At 37.5% G+C, this 22,074-nt stretch overlaps 1 protein-coding gene across 1 annotated transcript in view; it reads right to left on the reverse strand.

The window, feature by feature from the left end:
- Window positions 1–960: 960 nt before the first annotated feature.
- COL25A1 (collagen type XXV alpha 1 chain) overlaps window positions 961–22,074 on the reverse strand; it is a gene marked incomplete at both ends in the record, with an annotated part of 314,576 nt that continues 293,462 nt past the window's right edge. The window contains 10 exons of the mRNA XM_080623175.1: window positions 961–996; window positions 2,333–2,371; window positions 5,271–5,357; window positions 9,734–9,787; window positions 10,491–10,517; window positions 11,753–11,806; window positions 16,868–16,921; window positions 17,805–17,840; window positions 19,787–19,867; window positions 21,950–21,976. Of these exons, the coding sequence (XP_080479301.1) occupies window positions 961–996; window positions 2,333–2,371; window positions 5,271–5,357; window positions 9,734–9,787; window positions 10,491–10,517; window positions 11,753–11,806; window positions 16,868–16,921; window positions 17,805–17,840; window positions 19,787–19,867; window positions 21,950–21,976 (495 nt within the window). The remainder of the gene's footprint in view (window positions 997–2,332; window positions 2,372–5,270; window positions 5,358–9,733; window positions 9,788–10,490; window positions 10,518–11,752; window positions 11,807–16,867; window positions 16,922–17,804; window positions 17,841–19,786; window positions 19,868–21,949; window positions 21,977–22,074) is intronic.

Here is a 22,074-nt window from a genome sequence, read left to right on the forward strand (position 1 = left end):
ACAAATTCAGTATTTCTAACAATAAAAAAGTGGAGAAGCAAAACTTTGCCCATGTTTCCCTAGAAAGCTAGTCATCTGAACAGAAATGGAGAAATACCGACACCTTTAACAGTGTAGTGTGGTAACAAGCGTGCAGTGGTAATCACACAGACTTGTTTCTCCAATGTTTTTTGAATAATAATGTCCAGTAAGGTCACTGTAACAGCAGAAAAAGAACAAGATCAATCATGAATACAATTTGTGAAACACAAAAATAAACTATTTTTTTTTTAGACTTAAAGGCTTCAAAGACTCTAAAATAAAAACTTAATACTGAAACAAGATGCATGTCTGGCTTTTCTTCAATGCCAACATCACAAATGTTGAACAGATTATTGAAATGCATCCTTTATGGAAACAGTTACGGGAAAAGGAAACAAAATTAACCATAGCTTCCAAAATTCTGCAGAGAAGTTCTGCTAGTTTTGTGTAATTTAAACTGAATCACCTGAAAATCACACCATGGTACATATATCTCTGGTCAGTTCCATTATGCTCCTTCACTGGAGGATGTTTCGATTCATCCTCGCCTCAAGAATGCTGTTTCCTCCAGCAGTCCCAAAATACAATATGCAGAGCACATTCTCTGTCCATCCTTGGGTAAGGTTGAGAAGCTTCTGGTCTCAGGCGGTGTCTGTCATGGAGAAACGATCCCTGCAGCACCACTGTAACCTTTTCAAACAACCCACAGAGAAGTCTGGTTTCTTCTTCAAACTTCTTTCCTTCTTGATTAAGGACTCGACAGGGCCTGTCGTGAATGTCTTCACGACCGTGAGCAGTGCAAGGCAAACTGATGCTGATTAACAGGCGGGACCCTCTTTGATCAAAGGGGCCAAGTAACCCGCAAGACTGGAAGCCATCCACCTGCAGCTGGAACTCTATTCTCCGAAAATTCAAGGCCTCTTTCTATCCTCCTCTGGTTTATCTCTTTTTAGCAATAAGCCATGGTGTGACTCCCTTGGGATGACAAAAGGAAACAATTCAGAAACTGGAATCAAAGGTCACCATGAGCAGCCATTTAGTACATAACGTGATCACACAACAAGCAGGTTTGGCACACAAACTCATGCTTTTAGTCTGTACAAGCAGATGTGGCATGAATCAGTGAAGTATTTAAGATGGACACGGAAGCCAAGTCAGTAAACTTCAATGGCAGCTGGTACAGTACATTTTGTAGCATTTTGCTCTTATTTGGTCACAATTTCTTGTAAACTAGTTCATGGCACTCATTGTCCATGCAGGTCCACAAGCCAAAATATAAGAATTTACAGAAATAATCAGATTCCTATTATTGATCACTGTACTGAGATCTCTCTCTAATGAAAGAGAGAATCTTTGCAGGTTTACCCTGCAGTTATATATCATCTAACTGCAGATGTAAGTGAAAACCAGATGTACACACGGACTATTGCAAACAAGTAAAAGCAGCTACATGTAAACATATCTCAGACTTGTAAAATCAAATTTTCAATTTTCAACTATAAATACAAAAAGTGGAGCACTATATACACAACTTCATGCTTGTATGGTTAGATTCATCACTGCAGAGACAAAAAAAGATACAGATTAATCAAATTAGTAAATTGATATTTCAGGTATCTATTCCAAATACATAGATACGCAGAGTTACAAATAATGTGGATAGTTGTTTCCTCAGCATCAGCTATTCTTCAGAGATAAATGCACCGAAATTTCACATATGCTTTTTGTTTTCTAATGTATTACCTGACAGTATCCCTCCACCTACACTATTTTGAATGCTATGGTTTTAAATCTAGCACTGTCTAGGTTAAGTCTTTACTAAAATAATGTTGCCAGTTAACATTAGCATAGAACATGACAGCCAGGAGTATTTACAGAAGAATAGAAAGGGAAAACAGAAGGTCAGGATGCACTGCTCTTCTAGGTATCTCAGAAAGCTAATATCGTAATATGTCAAGATAAATATTTGATAAAAGTGCCCATGAGCTTTATAAAGAATGGTAAGCCGTGATCATGTGCAGAAATCAAAGGATGTGTGAGTCTTCATATGAAGCAGAAAAGTCTTGGACTTTCCAGAAATCTAAAGCCAACTATTTCTACAATACTGCATCAATAAGTTATTACTTCTACATGTATATTACTACCTCATCATGCCAGCTACTGTCGTGGGAGGTCTTATTTTGCATTGCTGCATATATCTGTCTAAGAAGCTTTGAGGTATATCCTGACTCTGTTCAGTATAACTGTGACAGGCTTTTCTGTGTGCCAAAGAGGTACTGCCCCTGAAAAATAAAAGCTCTGCTCACCCTACCTTTTGCCAACAGCCAGGCATTGGTAATCCATCGGGACCCTGTTTCAAGGGGAGCAAGTAAAAAAAAAACAAATGAAAAATAGAGAGAGCATAGTTAAGTTTGATAGGATAGATATTTCTTCAATATCTATTAGAACAGCTAAAGCAGCTCTGACTTTCTAGCTGATAAGTAGCTACCAGTTTCTAACTTACTTTCTTGTTCTCAAGGTGAAAGAAAAGCCAATTAACACTGTAAATACATACATGCACCCCTCTGCATAATGATTTGTTTTTCCTAAATCATTAGAACGTCTTCATTGGTTTCTTATTGCTGTTAGAGCTCAGACTGCATATTATTTAAAATATATAATAAAATATAATAAATATAATTTGGTATTCACAACAATCTGTAGCTGACTGTAAAAATCAATGAGCAACAAAACATTATCACTTTTATCTGGAGGCTATTTGTGTTTTAAATATCTGTATTTAATGGGCCCCTAGTACAAAGTAAACCCAACGATAAGACAAGAAGACTCATATTTGAGTAGAATATTTTCTGTTCACTTTCATGCTTAGCTTTTAAATGAAGCAGCAAAATCTTAAAGCCTGAACATACCTCAAGTGACAAAGTGGAAGAAAACAGTGGTGGGCTGAGGGCAGTACAGCAGCACTGATTATTTTATCACTTGGACAATATAGCCATCTAATTTCTTCTTATGTTAGTGAGAGTTACTCCGTTTTTCTGTCACCACCCTACTTTCACATATCTCCATGCATCCAGTAAGATCAGAGCCAACTTTTGACCACAGTCATACTTGTTTTCATGGAACTAATTCCAATTTACGTGGCTATACAGGGTTTATCCAGAGACTTATATGCTCAGAATTAGGAGCACGTATGATGTAACTAGACTGTACATGAGCATAAAAAAAAATATCTGGCCTTTACATTTTTTTAGACTATAGAATACAGTACTTATTATGTGAATTTACATGTGAAGATAGTGGTTCATGAGAATCTTTGAATGCGCCTGCTATTCTATCATTCTAAGATTCTATGCAATCTGATGGAAACAGCTTGCTGCCTAAAGCAAGGAACAGTGAGATTTTCTTAGCAGCTTATTCTAGTCATTACCTATGAGCGGAATATTTTTCATCTATCAGTGATTGTTAGTGAGTCTCCAGATATAAATGATAATACAGAGACAGAGAAACATTTTAAATTACAAAAGCATGCTTGATTATCCCCAACAAAATATGAAATATGGTTACCATTAATTGGAAGCAAACAAAATGGGCTATGGAATAATCTTAATGGACTATGTATATAAGATTAAAATTCATTAACATCAAATTAGAAGTGCTGTAGTTGAAAATAAATCTACTTAACTTTAACATTCATCTTAGAGAACCGTGCTTAACCACCAAACAGTATCAGAACATGCAGATCAAATTTTACTGCGAACAATTCAAAAGAAAATCTTCCTTGTATCTTTAGGAAATGTGTATGTTCTGTTCTTTCTTTTCTTTTTTTTTAAAAAAAAAAAGGAAAATAATTGAAGCTTACTTTGCCATTAAATAAAAATCACTGTTGCCATATTGGTACAAGGGAAAGGGTCAACGGGTAACATTTTAGTATAGGTGGGAATTTGAATTCATGCTAACATAGGGTAGGGAGTGTCGTGTGTATTCCAGGAAGGTAAGTTTCAAGGATAAGACCATTAAATTGAAGACGTTAAGTAACAAAGACAGTGAGGGTGTGGGCTGCAGACTGTTATCTTCTTGTGAACTTCAGGTAAGTTTTTTATTTCCAGGTCTGTTTGAAAACTATGTGATGAACAGGCCAGACACAAAAAATATTACTCGCGTAAGGTCTGGGAGATCAGGCTCCAGCTTGGCTTACTGGAAACCTGTGACTTGATTTTTAGAAAGAATGTTTACATCATTTTGTACTCTCATTTTGACCAAATCATGAAAACATGCACCTAAGACTGCATGGATCTGAAAGGAAGTCCGGGGTGCAGAGTAGCTATGGGACCAGGCTAGGGTGAAGAACTGAGCCAGTGCAGACAGAAGTCATCAGACTTGATTAGAAGTGGGGATTGTGCTGGGTTTCTACAAAGACTCACATTTAGGGTGAGTAAGGCAACAGGTACTTTGTGAGGGAAAATAACAAACCAGTGAATCTCAGGGAAAATGTAGGAAGGACACAAACTTATAAATTGCTGTGTGATGTGAGAGCAAACTGTTGAGAGTTAGGTTTGAGGTGTCAACAAAAAAAATGTGTGTTCTTTGATTGCAGTTATGATCACTGAAGCAGCTGGTTTGTCCATGCACATGCATGTGTTAGGTGAATAATGTAAGGTCAGCTCAGAAAAACATTACATTGAGAACGGCTGACTACAAACAAAGGAACTGCATGCAGGGTTGGTAGGAAAGAGAAATACTGTACCAATTGGCAAGGGGCATCCAGCCCATCCAGCCCAGGCTGGCCTGGCTCCCCTTTTTCCCCCTTAATTCCACGGAATCCCTGTTTGTAAAGATTAACTTGCAATGTTACTGTCAAGGAAATACCTTCAGTATTGACTTATCTGGAGTGAACAAATAAAAGCAGAGAGGCAAGAGGAGCAAGCTGACCATCATGGCGTGATTTCAACCTGTGGGGCACTGAATTTGGCACATCCTATGCTTGGTTCCATTCTAACATGTTTGGCAGAAAATAAACACCAGTAAAACCCACAAATTTGGCCTGAAGGTCTGAAGTCTAGTGCTTTAAACTTTTAGTTAGGAGGTTGACAAACAAAGTCTGCTCCAGAATTTGCCAGAACTTGAGATAAGGCTGCGTTAACAAAGGGCAGCAGGTGACACAGTAACTGCTGCTTGCTCCTCTCCCCTCATTTTTATTCCATCAGTCTACAGCAGGACAATTGATTGTCCAATACACAAGTGAGACGTACCAATGGGCAAGGTGCATCTAATCCAGGAGCACCCTGTTCTCCTTTCTCCCCTTTAGGCCCCTTTTTGCCTTTCTTTCCCTTTTCCCCCTGTGAATACAACGGTTTGGATAAAACAAGTTTCATTCTTTTGGGAAAAAAATTAAAGAAAGATTGGTTTAAAAGGTTTGGTTTTTCTTTATAAGCCAATGGAGAGCTGAAAGGACACTTACCACTGTGTTCTGGTTTGGATGGTGCATTATGTGGAAAAATAAATTATATAATCACAAGCAAGAACTGCAATCGGTAGGTATTAGTTTGTGTTGGTATATCAGCATTATGAATGTTTTGAATCTTAGAACAGGGCTTGAATCAATTCTTTGTTATCAATTGTCATCAATTTCTTGAGACAGAGGCAAATCTGCAAATCTTCCCAATCCACAGTCCAAAACAAGAGCTCTCCTGTTTGTTCTAATTGGTAGTACTGAAGTGCACATGGACACTAAGCTGAATTTGTCAGCTTCCCTACAAAATTTGTCACTGTTTGGGAGTAACTTTGTGAGAGCAGAGTACATTAGCATAGTCTCTCTAAAAAAGGCCTGTGGCATGGATACTTCGCAGGCATGGCTGGTCTCTGGCTAAATTCTATCCACTTCCATAGTGTCATGTTAAGGGTAAACTTAGCCAGAAGCATTTTTTGCAGAACTGACCCTTTTCACTCTGGTATGAGTTCGAGACAAATCCTGTTCTCAGTGGTGTCCACGGAAACACACAGACATCACTGAGGGTGCACTCCTGTCATTCCAAATACAACACGACCATTTCAAACCCTGTTACAGGAATCAAAACATTTGAACTGCTTGATGGAGAGATGTGCTATGACACTTTCAATGATTTTATAATGCATTGGTATCAAAGTAATAAGTAATAGATTCTTTTTTAAACATTCCAAGTTTTAAATGTTCTCTCTACTGCAGGCAACATTCTATCTACTTATTTTACTGAAATCCAGTCCTTTGATTTCACATTTTTTCCTTTTAAATGTAAAACTTCCAGTGCTTTAATTACTCATAGAAATGACTAGACTCTCCTCAACAAAGACCTGCAAAGATGACCTCACCTTCAAGCAGTATAAGATGTTCACAGAGTTCATTTTATAATTGATTTCACACCAGTTATCACAATGGTAAATGAGTTTCAGGATTGCTCTCAATTTCATAAAAACCAAAAAAGGTTCTGTTAAAAAAAAAATGAAACAAATTGGACTAAGATTGTAAAAAATGGGATAGGAAGGATGAGTAAATCGGGAATATCACAAGGAAATGGGAAAAATAGTCATAGGAAAATTAGTATGACATTGGAGAACCAGCAAGCGAGGTTGTGGCTATTGGGTGGATTTATTTTGTGAGGAAAAGGGTAAAAAAGACAGAGGAATTGTAAGGAATGGAGGTAGAAGGAGAAGGAAGGAATGCCCCTTTGGAAGGAGAGACAGATTTTGGTAAAGCATAGTAAATAGACATTTAACTAGTTCCACACCAGTACAAAAACTAATCCATTAACAAGAGACAAAAACCATTTTACACAATTAAAAAATAATTAGTTATATTTAAAAAAGGAAAGAAAGCACATTATTCATTTAATTTCATAGCATACTCAACATGTTCAAATGAAAAAATCTTTTCCATGAACAAAACATACTGCATTCATGACACTATAGCAGCAAAGTTTCTTGTCTATCTTTTCTGTGTGCCAAAAAGTCACAGAGTAATATTTAGGGAAACAGCAACTCAAACACTACCCTTCTTTACCAAATTATAAGATTGTGATGTAAAAAACGCCCTAGGAACTGTGTGTTAGCTAAGTTTTCATCTTAAACCTAGAAACATGACAGTGTAGCACAGAAGCCCAACAGTTTCAGGGTCAAATCTCATGTTATTTATGTGCTCGATGTAACACCAATATATTTGCTGTGAGTACATGCAAGCACAGAGCATGAACACACTCCCAAATGATTCTGAAAATGGACAGTACAGTTTGGTTTCTACTCTTTTTTATATTCTTAGGACTTGTATTTCTCTACGTCGTTGTGTTGCAAGCCATCAGATAACTATTTAAACATCCAGTTTTGAAAGGCAAATCTATGATCTTATTCAAACCAATGCAGCAGTCATCTGTGTAGAGAACAGTCTGGATTTCCTGAGTACTTTACTACTTTTTACCATGCACTGAGTTCTTGTCTCTTAATCTTCACCTCATTACACTGAACTACCGAGGTGCACAGGAGTTATGCAGAGTTTACATGTGATGAAGGTTAAAAAAAAAATAAATTCCTTCTTGCTCTTCTTCAGTGCCTAAATGAACACAAATTTGTGGCACTTCTGTAATACTGCTATGGTTGTGTCCTGGGTTCAGCTGTAATAGTTATTTTTCTCCTTCTTAGTAGCTGGTGCAGCGCTGTGTGAGGAGGCATTGAGCGAGCGGCTGCGTGGTTCTGAGTTTCTGGCTGGGCTTAAACCACAACAGGTTGGAACACCTCCAATCATCACATGCACAGATTTTTATCAATGCAGAGTGTAGGGGGGGAAAAGAAGATGCCTTTCCAGCCCCTGTTGTGACGCATCATACTCTTCTGTCAACAAGAGACACAACTGCACATTTAGGAGCAGGGCCCCCTTCCCTCCCTCTCCCCATAACACAATCTCTACCATTTCTTAAAAGTTTTTCATTTCTAAGAGTTGGGTGGGTTTTTTTTTTTCATATAGCTTGAAAATACAAAATCAATCGTACAAACCTTTTTCGTGCTTAGTGCTCCTGAACTATATTTTTAAATGACTGATTAGAGTTAGAACACTTTTACAAAATATTTTTACAGCCAAGTTAAGCAGACATTATAATGCAAACACTGACTGACTTTCACTGTAGCACAACTACTGACAGGCTAAAATAAAAATCATCAGTCTAGGAGTCATCTCAAACGGAAGAAGTAAAGTTTTACTCACTGCCTATCATAGCATGTCTGTGAACAAAACAAGTGTCTGATCCTCAATAGAATGTCAGTAATGATGTATATTTTTGCAATGCAATTTAAATTTCTTAAGTAGAAATTTGCTAATCTCAGTGTGTACAATGTCAGTCTAAGACAATACTGTAAGGAATATTTAAAAACTAAGAAAACATGAGCTAGACCCTCAACTTGTAAACTGGTTTATCTCTAATGAAATGGGTGCTGCTACACCAATTTGGTAACAGATAGTTAGTAACTTACATAAAGAAAAACATCAGAACTGAGAAAATTTGTTATAATGAAACCTTCCATTAATTGCATTACTTTGTCTTTTGAGAGTCAGCCTTCCATTTGGAAAAGGAACTATTGATGCAGCAAGATACAAGTATTCCCTCATTTCTGGAAAACTGTCAAACCTGTGCAACAGAAGCTTCTTTGACAGAGGTCTCAGCTATACCTTCCCTGATTTTTCGCTGAGAAAAATCTTCCTTTGCCTTCTAATTTTCTTCAAATAGTCTGAGAATTTTTAAGACAGAAATTACATCTCTGCTGTCAATCTACAGACTTCCTGGCAATCCTTTTAATCTAAAATCCCATAAGATAACATGGGTTCTGACATACCTGTCAGACTTGTTAAGTACTTTATCCCATACATTCTCCTCAAGAAACAGGTTTTGCCTTTTCATTAATTTTTAGGGGGTTGGAGCACTCAATTTCCTAGCTGTCTTGCAGCCCAAGAGAACAGGGCTACCCTGGCAGCCTGAATTGCAAGACTCCAAAAAGAGTCTGTGTCTGTGGCCACTCGCAGCTCTCCACGTGATTCCCTTGCCCTTTTGCAGCTGGAGGTTCCATGTTTGAAGTATTCAGTCAGTCTCTGGGAATAATGAGCTAATACCCAAAAGCAGCATGCTGGACTCTAGGACATTAAAATGTTTTTACATCCTGAGTGCAAGAATCTGAGCTGTCCATTTTCACATGATGTATTTATATAAGCCAACTGTTTTACCAGCTTTCCAGCTTTTCTTCCAGAGATCTTCTAGGGATCTGATGGCTGTATTTTGTCTACCTATCTCTAGCTGCACACGGAAACACAGAATCAGAAGGTCTGATTGGAAGGGACTTTTGTGGGTTGCCTGGTCTAACCTCCCACCCTGAGCAGGATGATCCCTGACCCTACATTAGGTCAGACCAGATCAGGTCCTGCAATGGGCTCAGCCACCTCTCTGGATAAACTGTCTCAGTGCCCTCCTAATGAACAAGGTTTTCCTAATAGCCAGTCTGAATCTCCCAGGATCAGCTTGTTGATATTACTAGTTCTGTGCATAAATTTTTGTGCTTTTTCATGATTTTGCTCAGCATCTACCTGTGACCTGCCTTTTGGCACACAGTAAAAACAAAGATAAGTTTTAATGGGACAATTTATAGCATAAAGACAGCAGAGCTGACTAGGCTGGGGAATCGAGAAACAGTTAACACTGGTCACCTTTTCTCCCTTTTCTCCTATATCACCCTTTTCTCCTCGAGGACCAGGGAAACCCTATAAAAACAAAATGGACAAAGACAGGTCTACTTTTATTCACATGCAGGTTAAGCTTTCAAATACTCTTGGAAAATATAAAACAAAGATGATTTCACTACATGCTGTATACATGTATATGTGTTACGTGTGCACACATGCATGCACACAAGAGTATGTGAGACAAGTCATAGTATTTGGTAGAGTAATTTTGTCAGCAATGGAAAGAAATGTAACTCAAAATGGCAATAGTCCATGCAACATAGCATATCTACATTCTGGAAAAGACTCTTCCAGGCTAGGGCTTTCAGTGTAGGACTAGAGGAAAAGGCTTTCAGTAAGTCTTTTTAGCATGCCAACGAAAGAACCTATGTTTTGAAATACATCCCTTACAGGTTATGGAATTATTCTCTTAATTAGGATAAATTTACTTAATCAAATATTCTGAATATTTTCTTACCAAGTGCAGTTTTTCAGCCTACTGACTTCCAAAGGACCACCTACATGTATTATTAAGCACTGTATCTGGTGGTGTCTGTCAATTAGGGCTGTATATTGCATAATCTTTGTTCTCTCTATCATAGAGAAAGAGCAAATGCTGATTTAGCACACTCTATGTACTGCATGCACACTAGGTGGAAACAAAGTTGTTACACTCAGTAAGCTATTCCTTGAAAGATGCTTACCCACCATTGTGAGTGTATTGATCATACATATTACTTACATCAATGCCAGGCTCTCCATCTTTACCCTGCCAAAGAACCATACAAACTACATTAGTGTCCCTAAACTATCATAGCAATGGCTGCCTTGATGCCCAGCTTCTGTGCTCTCTCTGTACAGCAGTACCCCATGATGCTAAGGCTGTTAGTGAAGGACATTTCTGCCAGTGTTTAACATTTTGAGGAACTGATAACTTGACTGTAAAATTCTGCTTGACTGTAAAAGTTTTTTGTATGCCGATTCCAGGAGCAAGCTAAAAATACAGAAAAGCCTATTATGAAATACTATGTTTAATTTTTAGTTCACAGGAAAGGGACACAGAAACGGTATTTTTTTTTATTTAACTCACAAAAGTGACCCTCAGATGAACATGCTCTCAAGCTAATTTAACACTCCATGCAGCCTGAAAACTATCCTTAGTCATTGACTCCTGATACAATTAAATTAATCCAATTAAACCACAAGTCTGTATTCCATCTTTAATTAATTAAACAGATCAGACTGGAGAGGGTATGGAAGCACTGCAGATCTCTTGCAAAGGCTGGTTGTGCCTGGCTAAGCACATTTATATGGCTTTTCTTGTGTCAAAGTACAGAAAAGGCATGTGTATATGTACACAACTGACCCAGTCATCAGCAAAGCAAACAGAGTAACTCAGCTGTTTTATTTGGGATGCCCTTGTTAGGCCAAAGGAAGCTCTCACACATATTTTAGAAATGGATCATAATCTTTAAATGGTTGATTTAAAGCATACCATCTCCACCTATAAATGATCAACAATGAACTTCCCAAATTGCTTCTCAGCACATGGCACAGAAATGAAAACAAAACTGGTCTCTGGAGTGTCAAGCAAAACGAAAATACAATGGTGAAGTAGCTTTGCAGCACAGAAATCAAAGCAGTTTATTGACATAAAGAAAGCTACAGCTTTCCACAGTTCATCCTGAACTCCTGCCACTGTCACATGGTCCCCAGGCAGCTGACTGCCACAGGCTGTAGAAAGAGGAGCACTTGCGTTCTGGATTTCCTCTCTCTTGCTGGTTCATGTCAGATTTGTTTCATTACTTTTGCATGACCACGTGGATGATCAGGAATCTAAGCCTGTGATACAGACCAGTGAGCTTGCACTGTCAGGGATTATTATTATCTATCTTCGCTTTTTCCAAATAACTGTATTGCTAGGTGAAAAGCAGTCATAAAGCACACAAAGTTTAATCAAGGAGTGACGAAAAGCACAACGTGTACAAACTATGTGAAACTTACAGGCAAGCCGTATGGTCCTCTTGGTCCAGGGTCACCTATGGTTCCCTTTTCACCCTAAGAAAAGATTACAGAACAAGCAAACAAAAACATTGGCTGAATGAGATAGAAATGATCTCTACCAAATGCTTTAGGTTAAAGTTTATGCATTCCTAAGTCTTTTGAGTGAAAAATAGCCAAGATAATTTACTTTTATTAAATGAATAAGGGGGCAAAGAGATGTGTATTACTTTTGAGGCAAAATGACTTTTTGGGCAAATGATATTACATTTGGTTTTAAATACATTTGTAACTGAAAATATTTTTTAAACTGAACTTGCACTGATTTCAATTTTAAGCTTATAACTCCATAAAAAGCCAATGTTGTAATGAATACTGAGGACATACAGCATCAGGCTTCACCACAGCAGCTGAGATGCAACACAGTGACAGGCAAAAATGTGCCAATCAAATGTGTTTAAGCAGGCAGTGTTATCAACGGTGATATTGTGAAGATTATCCCATGCACTGTATTGTGCTGCTAACTGTTCTGTTGGATTCTGAATTAGTGATGTTAATACCCTGGTTTGTGAAATCAAAACTGTATTAATGTGCAAGACAAGCAAGTACAGAGATCATTCTCTACTTGAAGTTTGATTTCATTTTGCTCAAAAACCCATGGAAAAATTGCCAGTTTCCAGAGGGATGCTGCCGAAATAATTTTGCAAGTTTAATACAGAGCAAACTTTTCCAAATGAAATAAAATTTCAAGGCAACAAATTTCAGGCTGACTGTTGTAATCATCTGTGCTTTCCAATTGTTCTTCATAAAGATTGATATGGAGTTAAACTTCCTGAGTCAGCCACCATTAGCCCAAGTAACTGTGAGCACAGCCTTCTGTGAGCTTCTTAGGGAGGCAGTGTTGGTAAGTATGTGTTTCAGACTGTGGTGCCACCTTCTGAATAAAGTCCAGCAAAAAAGCCCTACTCTCTTGAGTGTTGAAGAGATTAAAAAAAAAAGTCTTGACCACCTCCAATTTTCAAAGCTCCTACCTTCAATTTGCTATACAGGGTTATTCGGATCCTTTCTTCACCTCCTTTCGTTAACATGACCTAATGCAAGGCTTTGTTCAAGGCTCCTAGCCTACAGAAGTGCTGTTTTTCATCCTAGTAATTGCTGCACTTAAGTTCTTGAGATAATGTTGTTTACAAGATCTTCCAAAAATCTAGATTATTTACTCGTCATTATTAATTCATTACTCTATTATTAGATATAAGACAGAGATGTAGATGTGTGCCTAATTAATAGCAGTGATCATTGGCACAGCCAAGTCCCTTAGCACAGCTCTGAAAACGGGCTGCTAAGTCTTTATTGACTGGATGATATAAAAAAGCAGGCACTGGAATAAACTGAGTCTGAACCTGTTTTTGAATAACCACAGCAGGAAGGAGTTTGACAAAGTAACTGACATTTGATCTATTTTAGATACTTGACATTTTTATATGGTGAACACTGTCTGTGCTCACTTTACTATAGTGGTGACTACATGTGTAATGTCTGATCTTTCTGGATTCTGATAATCTCCAGCCATTTCTGAGCAGCACTTAGGTAGGATGCCCTTGCAGAACAAGAGGAGGTATTGGGAAGTAACAGCTGATTTTCAGAACAGTAAATCCCTTGCAGCTTTAAATCTTTCTTTTGAGAAAAAACTGATTTGCTGACCCACATATGTAATGGCTACAAAAATGTTTGATCACTACTTGAGATATGTCAAGACTAGTTAAGTATCTTTTTTTAAAATCTCCAACAGCAAAGATGACTGTACAGAGTTCTCTCAAGATAGGCCTATAACATTGCTAAACATATGGTAGACATAAAGATGCTGAATGTACCAGTCTAGGAAATAATCTCATCTGTTGTGTAAGAATATATTTTGGGAAATGCATCTCCCAGGTTTTTTTGCGTCCAATACAAAGCACATGCTGAAACATGTTTGGAATATCAGATGAGGTCCTGAATGTTTATGGGTTATATAAGATTGATGAACCGTCATAAGCATACTGCCCTCAGCCATCACGATAAAGCATTTCCTTTAGGGAAACAGACATTCGCAAACTTCAGCAAGGTTTTTTAATATCTTTTTGTATGACAATTCATCACTGCGCAAGGAACAGAAACCATAGCCTTCAGTTTTGCCTCCTATCTCTTGAATCATGGGTGAATACGAACTACCATTTGCATGAATAAAGCTGCATAATTTGTGTCTCCATTAAGACTGATACAGAGATTTTATAGCACTGTCATGGTGACAAACATTTTAACCAAACTAAAGAGAATGCACTTTCCCTACCAGTAGAGAATGTGCAGAGCAATGGCAGTGTTCCATCTGAGAGCCAAAAACAAAGCTCAAAACCAGTTCCTTGCAATCAAGGCCAGGGTTTCAGAAGATTAACATTTACTTAATTTTGTCATTCAGCTTCTTTTAGATAGACAAGAATTTGGATATACATTACATCTGTCATTAACCTTCAGGTTTACATGTCCCCTTTCCCTAGTAGTAGTTTAAGATGCTCATCTGTTTACTAATGTTCTCAATTTTCTCTCAAGAAAATATACAAATGAGATTAATAGGTACACAGCCATATTCAGAGGCCTATTATGATCAACTCCTCCATTTAATGAAGATGGTCTCAGTAAAACCTGAAGATCCAAAGAATTTAAGGACTGTAAGACATCAGCCTAATAAATGATATTAATTCAAATGGTTAATCACCATTTCTATTTCTACCAAAAGAAACTCAAAAACACAGTGTTAGAACGTTCACCAATATCATGCTTAAGGAGGTGTTAAATCCTGTGTCAGCTTTTAATAATCAATGAATAGTTTAAAGGTGAGAGAGAAAATTACATGGTTAAGCTCAGACTGAGCTTAATCATTAATCACACATCTGTTCTAAAATTCATGGTTTTCTATTTTCAAGTGACATGCACTATTTTTCTAGTCTCCTTTTTCACCATCTAAAGAAGTTTTGTTCAAAGACTCGGTAATGTTTTCTATTTTAATTAAATAGCTAAATTGGAAACAAAACAACCAACCCTAATTTGCACAACAGTCTGTTCTACCTAAGACGAGTAATTCAGCATTGCCTCAGCTGAAGCCTATGCAACAATGATTTCTGTAAAAGAAATCATTAGGCTTCGGTTTGATTATATCTGCTTTGCTTCACTTTTAAGGAGGCAAAAATATACAGCGACCAGCATTTTACATGTATTCTCTTAAAGTGAGATTGCCTTTCCAAATGTTAAATAATGTGGATTTAAGAATGTGGTTATGTTTCATATTAGAAATCCCTAGTGCCATTCTAGGTTAATATTGGCCCAAGGTTTTTCTTACCAGCATGGACAAAACGTGTTCCTGTCCAGTGACAGTAAGCGGTGGCACCATGTACCATTTATAATTAAAAGGCAGTGTCTGAAATCTGCAGGCAAAAATGTTTTCCTTCTGCTTTCACATAAATTCAAAAGTTGCAAATGCAAGGTGTAAAACTGCATTAAACCCACATGATTTGTTATTTAGATAATGAGACATATATCAATGCCAGACACCTGCTAGATAATTATTCTACAAACAACTTCTCTTCCCAAACAGTATTGAATAATTAAATGAACAATTACAGCAATAAACTTGCTAGTTGGTTGCTTGTTAAAAAACCTTTCCATCTTTCTTGTTAACTTCCTCCCATTCATTTAGCTACACAGAAAATGCTGGGTGAGCAGGAATTTTTTGCACACTTCAGTTTCCATAGTTTTGCAGGTCTGACCCTCTGTGCTCTGTGCAATTATTGAACCAATTTACATTGCTGCAGTTCCTGTCCCCTTTGTAATTGCTACTTGTCAACAGCCATGGTAGGGCTGGTTTGAGATCCAAGTGTATGACTTATTATGACCTTGGGTACTTTCATAAGGAAAACACAACTATAGTTCTCTTCCATATATTAGAAGAATAGTTTATATTACAGCACATTGTTTTCGAAATAAATTTCCACTGGTAGTACGTATGCATATCCTTCAAGACAAAAGCTTATGATGGAAGGATAAAATGTACAGTATTTATATATGTTTCTCCATCAAAATTATTTCCCAAAGTTCAGAAGATGATGTCCAACTATATCTTCACAGAGTTGATAGAAAAAAATTATGTCCTAGTTGAAAAAAAGACTTACCCAAGACCAAAGACTAGCCTGAGCAGTAACTACAGGCTGCTGTTCCTATTTTGGACTATGTTGCATGTCTTGTATTTATTTCTCAACACACATCTCTGTAAAAATGAATCATCAAGTCATGCATACCTTTCTCAGGTGTACTGCTATTAAAGCTAACTGGACCTGTGCCATATGGCTGCGTCCTTAATATATCAATCTGAAGTTGTTTTATCACAGCTGCTTTGTTAAAGCGAGAAATTCAGAGACATAATTCTAGGCTGTCAACTCCTTGGAGGATTTAGTTAGTATAAGGTATCATCTTTCGTTTTGTTGTACAAGTTGATGGTTGTATTGTTAAAGATGACAGGCTCACGGTTAAAGATTAAGGTCCTTATTGTATTTCCACTGGAGAAAAATTACTATGAATATTTCAAGTGAAATAAGAGGGCTTCTATCTTCTAAGCCTAAAAGAAAGGGGAGGGGAGAGGGAGAAAAGTTTAAATAATTTTTTTAAGATAAAAATATTTAAGTACAAATTGGAAAAAATATTTATTTTTTTTTTTGCCGTTGCATACGTATATAATCAGATCATGCTATCTTCTTTTGTCCCAGTTTGTCCTCTCAATCCACTTACACTGAACAATGAAACCAACCAAAATGATGTTCTGTGTAGCACTGTGAACTTGAAAGTCCTGTAAGTTTCTTATGGATTAATCATTACAAAATAGCAGCTTCTCTGAAGTTCATGAGTTACAAAATCAACCTTTAAACAGATAAATGTGTGTAACTAGAATGCACATACAGTTCTGGGCTGATCCTTAAACAGAGGAGACACAGTTATATTTGACAACATCCTGGCACACTGTAAGCAGCCATATGACATTTTGCCATGGCAGAGAATGCTTTGTAAAGGGAAGCACACAGAACGTATACGTACTCTCTCTCCTTTAGGACCTGCAGGGCCGTGGGGACCAACTGGGCCATCTACACCCTACAAAAGGAAACAGAGATTAAAAGAGAGGCCTTGTTCTTACAAGTCCATAATTTTAATAACTGTCTTCTAGCCAAGAACTAACATGGAATCAGTCTTCACCAGTAGAAAATTCAGACTTAACTGTGATGGGCCATGGGCAAACAAATCCATTTGGCTTCCAAAACTCCATCTATAAGCTCTCTGGCTATGAGGTAACCCATCTTTTTTCTAGTTGGATTTTCCTTTTTTCATGGAAGTCATCAGATTTACAAAGTTTTTAAATTTATTGAAAAATTTTCCCAGGAAAAATGGAAGGGCCAAAGTTACAGGTTTGCTTTGGTCTGTTTTATTTTTATATTGATTATTTTTTAAATGGAGACATCCACCTATAAGGTGGACTTACCTGTTGCACTCATCAATAGGAATCTTATAGAAGCCTTCAAATGCATAACTCCATCCCTCTTTCACTTTATTCATCTCTTTATCATTATTAAAAGCAAATGATTTAATGTTTATGTTTAATGTGAAAGTGCCTGTGGCAGAACCCCAGCCACAGAATGTCTGCATCTGTTTTGCTGATTCCATATTAGCATTGAACAAGTATGTTTTCCTGTGTAAACTAATCCGTAACCTTACTCAGGAAAATAAGCACCCCAACCAAGGCAGCTGTCCAACCAGAAATCAAAACCAAACTGCCTTTTTAAGATTCAGAGTTCCTTCTACAGAGGGTTGCATTCTCCTTCCCACTTGTATCACCCTAAGAATTTGCTCAAAGTCCCCTCTTATGCACCATGAAAAATGCCTGCGGCATTTGGCCTCCCTTCCTCTATGCAGTGCGTGAGGCGCTGGACAGAACGTAGGCTCTGTAATGAAGAGCGACACAGAAAGACAAGGGACTCACCCGGGGTCCTGGCTTTCCGTCTAAGCCAGATGCTCCCTGTGTGGTTAGGTGGAAGCATGGATGATGGGTACAACACGAATGACAAGAACGTGAGATTAGTAAGTGGTGCTGATGAATAAACATAATTCAAACGTACAGTACAAGTTGTGACAGGGTTTTGAAATGGGTATCACATTACTACATCATGTTAGTTAAAAATTCACATAAGACATCAAGAGCCTGATTCTGTTCTCACATCAGCGTAACATCTCTGACCCACCCTTGCCTTCACGTCACAGTACATTAGACCAGAATAATGTCAAGCTATAGGAGTGCTACAAACACCAGATGCTAGGGTGTTTCTGAGCCTTAACATGCAAATATTTACCTTGTACTTTACTTGCATGCTTTCTAATTTGTAAATGACAACATTGAATACTATACTACACAAAGAAAGAAAAATATATGTTAACCGTGATAGGAAATATTTAAGTGCAAGAATACTGCATTATGTAGCCAGAAATATCTGGATCCTGATTACAATGGCCTCATTCATTTCCAAGATCCCGGGAGACAATCACATTTCCTGTTTTCCCAATGTGCTCCCAGTTCAGAGCACACGCAAGGGCTGCAAGTGGCCAGCACCCGGCACTTCGGGCTATTTGCTTCAGCATCCTTGGGGACGGGGTGACCTCTGCTGGACTTTATGTGAATAACAGAAGAGCAGCGAAGGATCTGCTCGATCATCCCAGCCTGCTGGCAGTAATGCTGGGACTAGAGGGATCAAAACCATTTGGGACATTAGAAATAATCTGGGCCCAAAAACCTCCAATCCCTAAGCCCCCCAAAACCTCCAAAATTAAAAAAAACAACCGCCACCCCAACTCATTACCAGTTAAAATCAGCCATTTTTAGGAAGTCAAACACTTTGCTCTCTAAAATGATGATTAGAAAACGTGGTAAGCAGGAGTAAGACAAGAACTATAAAAATTTGAAAAAATAATGGAATATTTTGTTCTGGGTTAGAAAATATATTTCTGGCAGAACTGAAACTTCCTTCTTCCTTTTAGTTATTTTCAGGGGGTTGTCTCAGACCTGCACAGCTCCCTCTCTACATAACAGTAACTGGTAACTAGCAAATGATTTTCTCTTTTTCTTTTTTCCCCAAAAAATAATTAAATTCCTAATAATAATTAAATTAAATTGACCAGGAACCCCATACATAATTCTTGAAAATATTAATCAGAGGGGTTTGGGTTCCTTTGGGTCAACTAAGTCTTTTCCCTCCATTTTGTTATTAAGAATGGAATCACACAGAATAATCCTAAAAGGAAAACTGAACTCTTTCTGTGGGGAAAAAAAATAAAACTAACTTTTCAGAGTGCTTTCAAGCACACAAACTCTTTTCTCTTTTGTCAACCTAAATTTTAAGAATCATAATGTTTAAACATGAAAATTTATTTTTACAGTCCTTCATTTCTTTGTAACATAAAATTTATGCCAAACACTCAGAATGCAATTTTCTAAAGAACAATGCAAAAGTGACAATCGACCATCTCTAGTGAATGAAGAAAGTAAATAAACAGAAAATCCCTGAACCAATTTTTAACTTTCCTCAGTTAGACTTCTCCATTTTAACTGCAGAAGTACAATCAGTGGATGAATAACTGAAGAGATGGGGTAAAAGGGAAGATTCCTTTTTTAACACAAACACCATACAACACTCAAATAACAACATGGCTGATGTAATGGTGGTGATAGCATCCCCGTGACACTGAACACATTCAACTGACACATAACAAAAAAACCCTGACATCACTGGGTGTTACAGGACATTACTACGGACGATAGCACACATCTAGGCTAAAACAAAACAAGACATGCTCTGCTCAAACACACTATATTCTATGTATACTGTTGAGTAAATCAGAGTTGTTCATCAGGAGTAGAACGAGAAGTTTGTTATTTGCACTGAGATTGAGTAGTTGGGGTTTTTTACTTACTGGAAGACCAAGGGGCCCTCTGTCACCCTTTTGACCTGGTTCACCCTTCAATCCTTTAAGACCATTTAACCCTGGTTCACCCTAAATGTAAAAGTATAAATGCCATATTTTTGGTGCTATAATGGGTGCTTAAGCTTGGATAGAAGAAGCCAGTCTCAGAAATGGTTGCATATTCCAGTTTGAAACAAGGACACAAATTCAGCCTTCTCAGCTTACTGTCAATTTACATACTGATACAGTACTGAGCAAAAGCACTTGGGAGGTGTCTGCTGGAGATTAAAAATCTGCATGAAAAAAGCTACAGGAAATTTATGAGTAACAGATTATTTTGATTTTTTTTTCCCTAATAATTATCACTACAGTTAGATGGTTTGAATTAAGTGTGAGTTTTAGGGGTTTTTGGAATTTCCTCAAATTCCAATGCAGACAAATCAGACTGAAAGAAACCTTTCAGAAAAATAAGTCTCAAACCCGCAGGTTTCTACAGTGGGATCTCCTGAAAACTAGATTTTGTAAGGAAGCAATATTTTTTCCTACAGCAAACTGGAATTTGCAACAAAATCTTACATAAAGATATTTTAAACCTTTAAGCACAAATAATTAAACAGTAACAAGTTTAAAGAATCAGTATAGGTTATACAATGCCAAGCTATTCGGGAGGTCCATAGTTTCTGTGTTCATACAGAGAAGTTTAAAAAACCATAAAATACGGCACTTGTTGTGATTGTTAGACTTTGCATAGCCTATTACATTAAACATCACTAAGAGGATAATGGTGGGCTTGGAGCTGCCAGTTAATCATTCTCATATCATGAAACACTACTCTAGCATGAGAGCTGCCCGGTCAAAAAGAATACTGACCACACGTGCTTCTTTTGGGGAACAGAAATATGTGGGTATTTCATCCAGACTGTTCCCCATGGCCTTGTTCCTACATTTCCCTTTGATGTATTATGTTACCTTATATCATATTCATATTTAAAAAGAAAAAAAAAATCTCAGTAGAATCAAGTCTGCTGCTTTAAGTAACTCCAGATATTGCCTGCCTGCTTTGCACCCTGCATAAGTAGCCATTTCTGCTTTCTTCTATTCAACACAATGTGACTTTTAGAGCAGTAGCACTGAAAATGCTGAAGTTTTGGAAACAGACCTGGAAATCTCTCAAAAGCCTGAGTCTTAGGCCAAAAGTCTGAGGTAAGGCAGGGCTGGTGCTAAGATGGAACAGACTTGACATCAAAAAATGATTCATGACTCAGGCTTCTTACGCCAAGGTAACACAAACAGTCTCATATGGAGTCAAACCTGTGAGTTTCTGTCCTGCACTTTAAAAAACCCAAACAAAATCTAAATCCTAACCCAAAAACACCCTCCTCCTCTTACTTTTTTGAGAAAGGTGCATTTGATAAAGGAGCCACAGTGAATTAAAATGATCATGCCTGAGAACACCACTGCCCCTAATGAATGCTAGGCTATAGTGTCACATTGGATTTTAGTTTACTTGTGCTTACTGAATTACAGCACAAATTAAAATATTCCAACTTTGCCAAAACCTGCTTCCCTCCTTCTGATCTGTTTTCATGGGCTTAGCTTCAGGTGCTGTACTGTGGAAAATGTTCAGATCATATTGCAGACCTGCCTGATCAGGGATTCCAGGTTGGAAAACACAAAAAATACACATGAGCTTGTGATGGGGAACTTGCATAATGTGTGAAGGAACTGGTCAGCAAAGTACATGGCCCCTAGGAAGGTGAAAGGCCATTCATACTGAAAGAAGCAGGAGATGCAAAAGAATATAAATAATGAAGAGCTTATCTGACTCCATTTCCTGAGTGTGCAACATGCTTCTATGTTCAAAAGCAATTCCAGTTGCAAATGCAATGGCAACTTGCCCATAAATAGGATTACATTAACTTGGTGCCACATTTCAAATGCTAATACAAAAAATGGCCACTCCCTAGGAGAATTACTACACAGAAACAATCATGTAAAATTTTAAAAGCTTTTAAGCTATCTTAATATTAAAATCTGCTTTAAGGTTTAAGAATATCAGGAACATTTATTAAATGAGACATAAGACAAAACATAGCTGCATGAGTTAAAGAACAAAACATGACACTTCGTAGACATTAAGAACATGGCTATTCAAGGCAGCCATTGATTTACCTTTGGGCCAGGCAGTCCATGAGGTCCCTGGAAATAAAGATATTTATTTCATTAGAAAATATGTCACAAACTTTTAAGAGTTTGTTGCTTTACAGGGGTGCAAGTTGCACCTGTATTTTTGTCCT

The sequence above is a fragment of the Psittacula echo genome (assembly GCF_963264785.1).
Source record: "Psittacula echo genome assembly, chromosome: 1".
In the NCBI taxonomy this organism is placed as follows: domain Eukaryota; kingdom Metazoa; phylum Chordata; class Aves; order Psittaciformes; family Psittacidae; genus Psittacula; species Psittacula echo.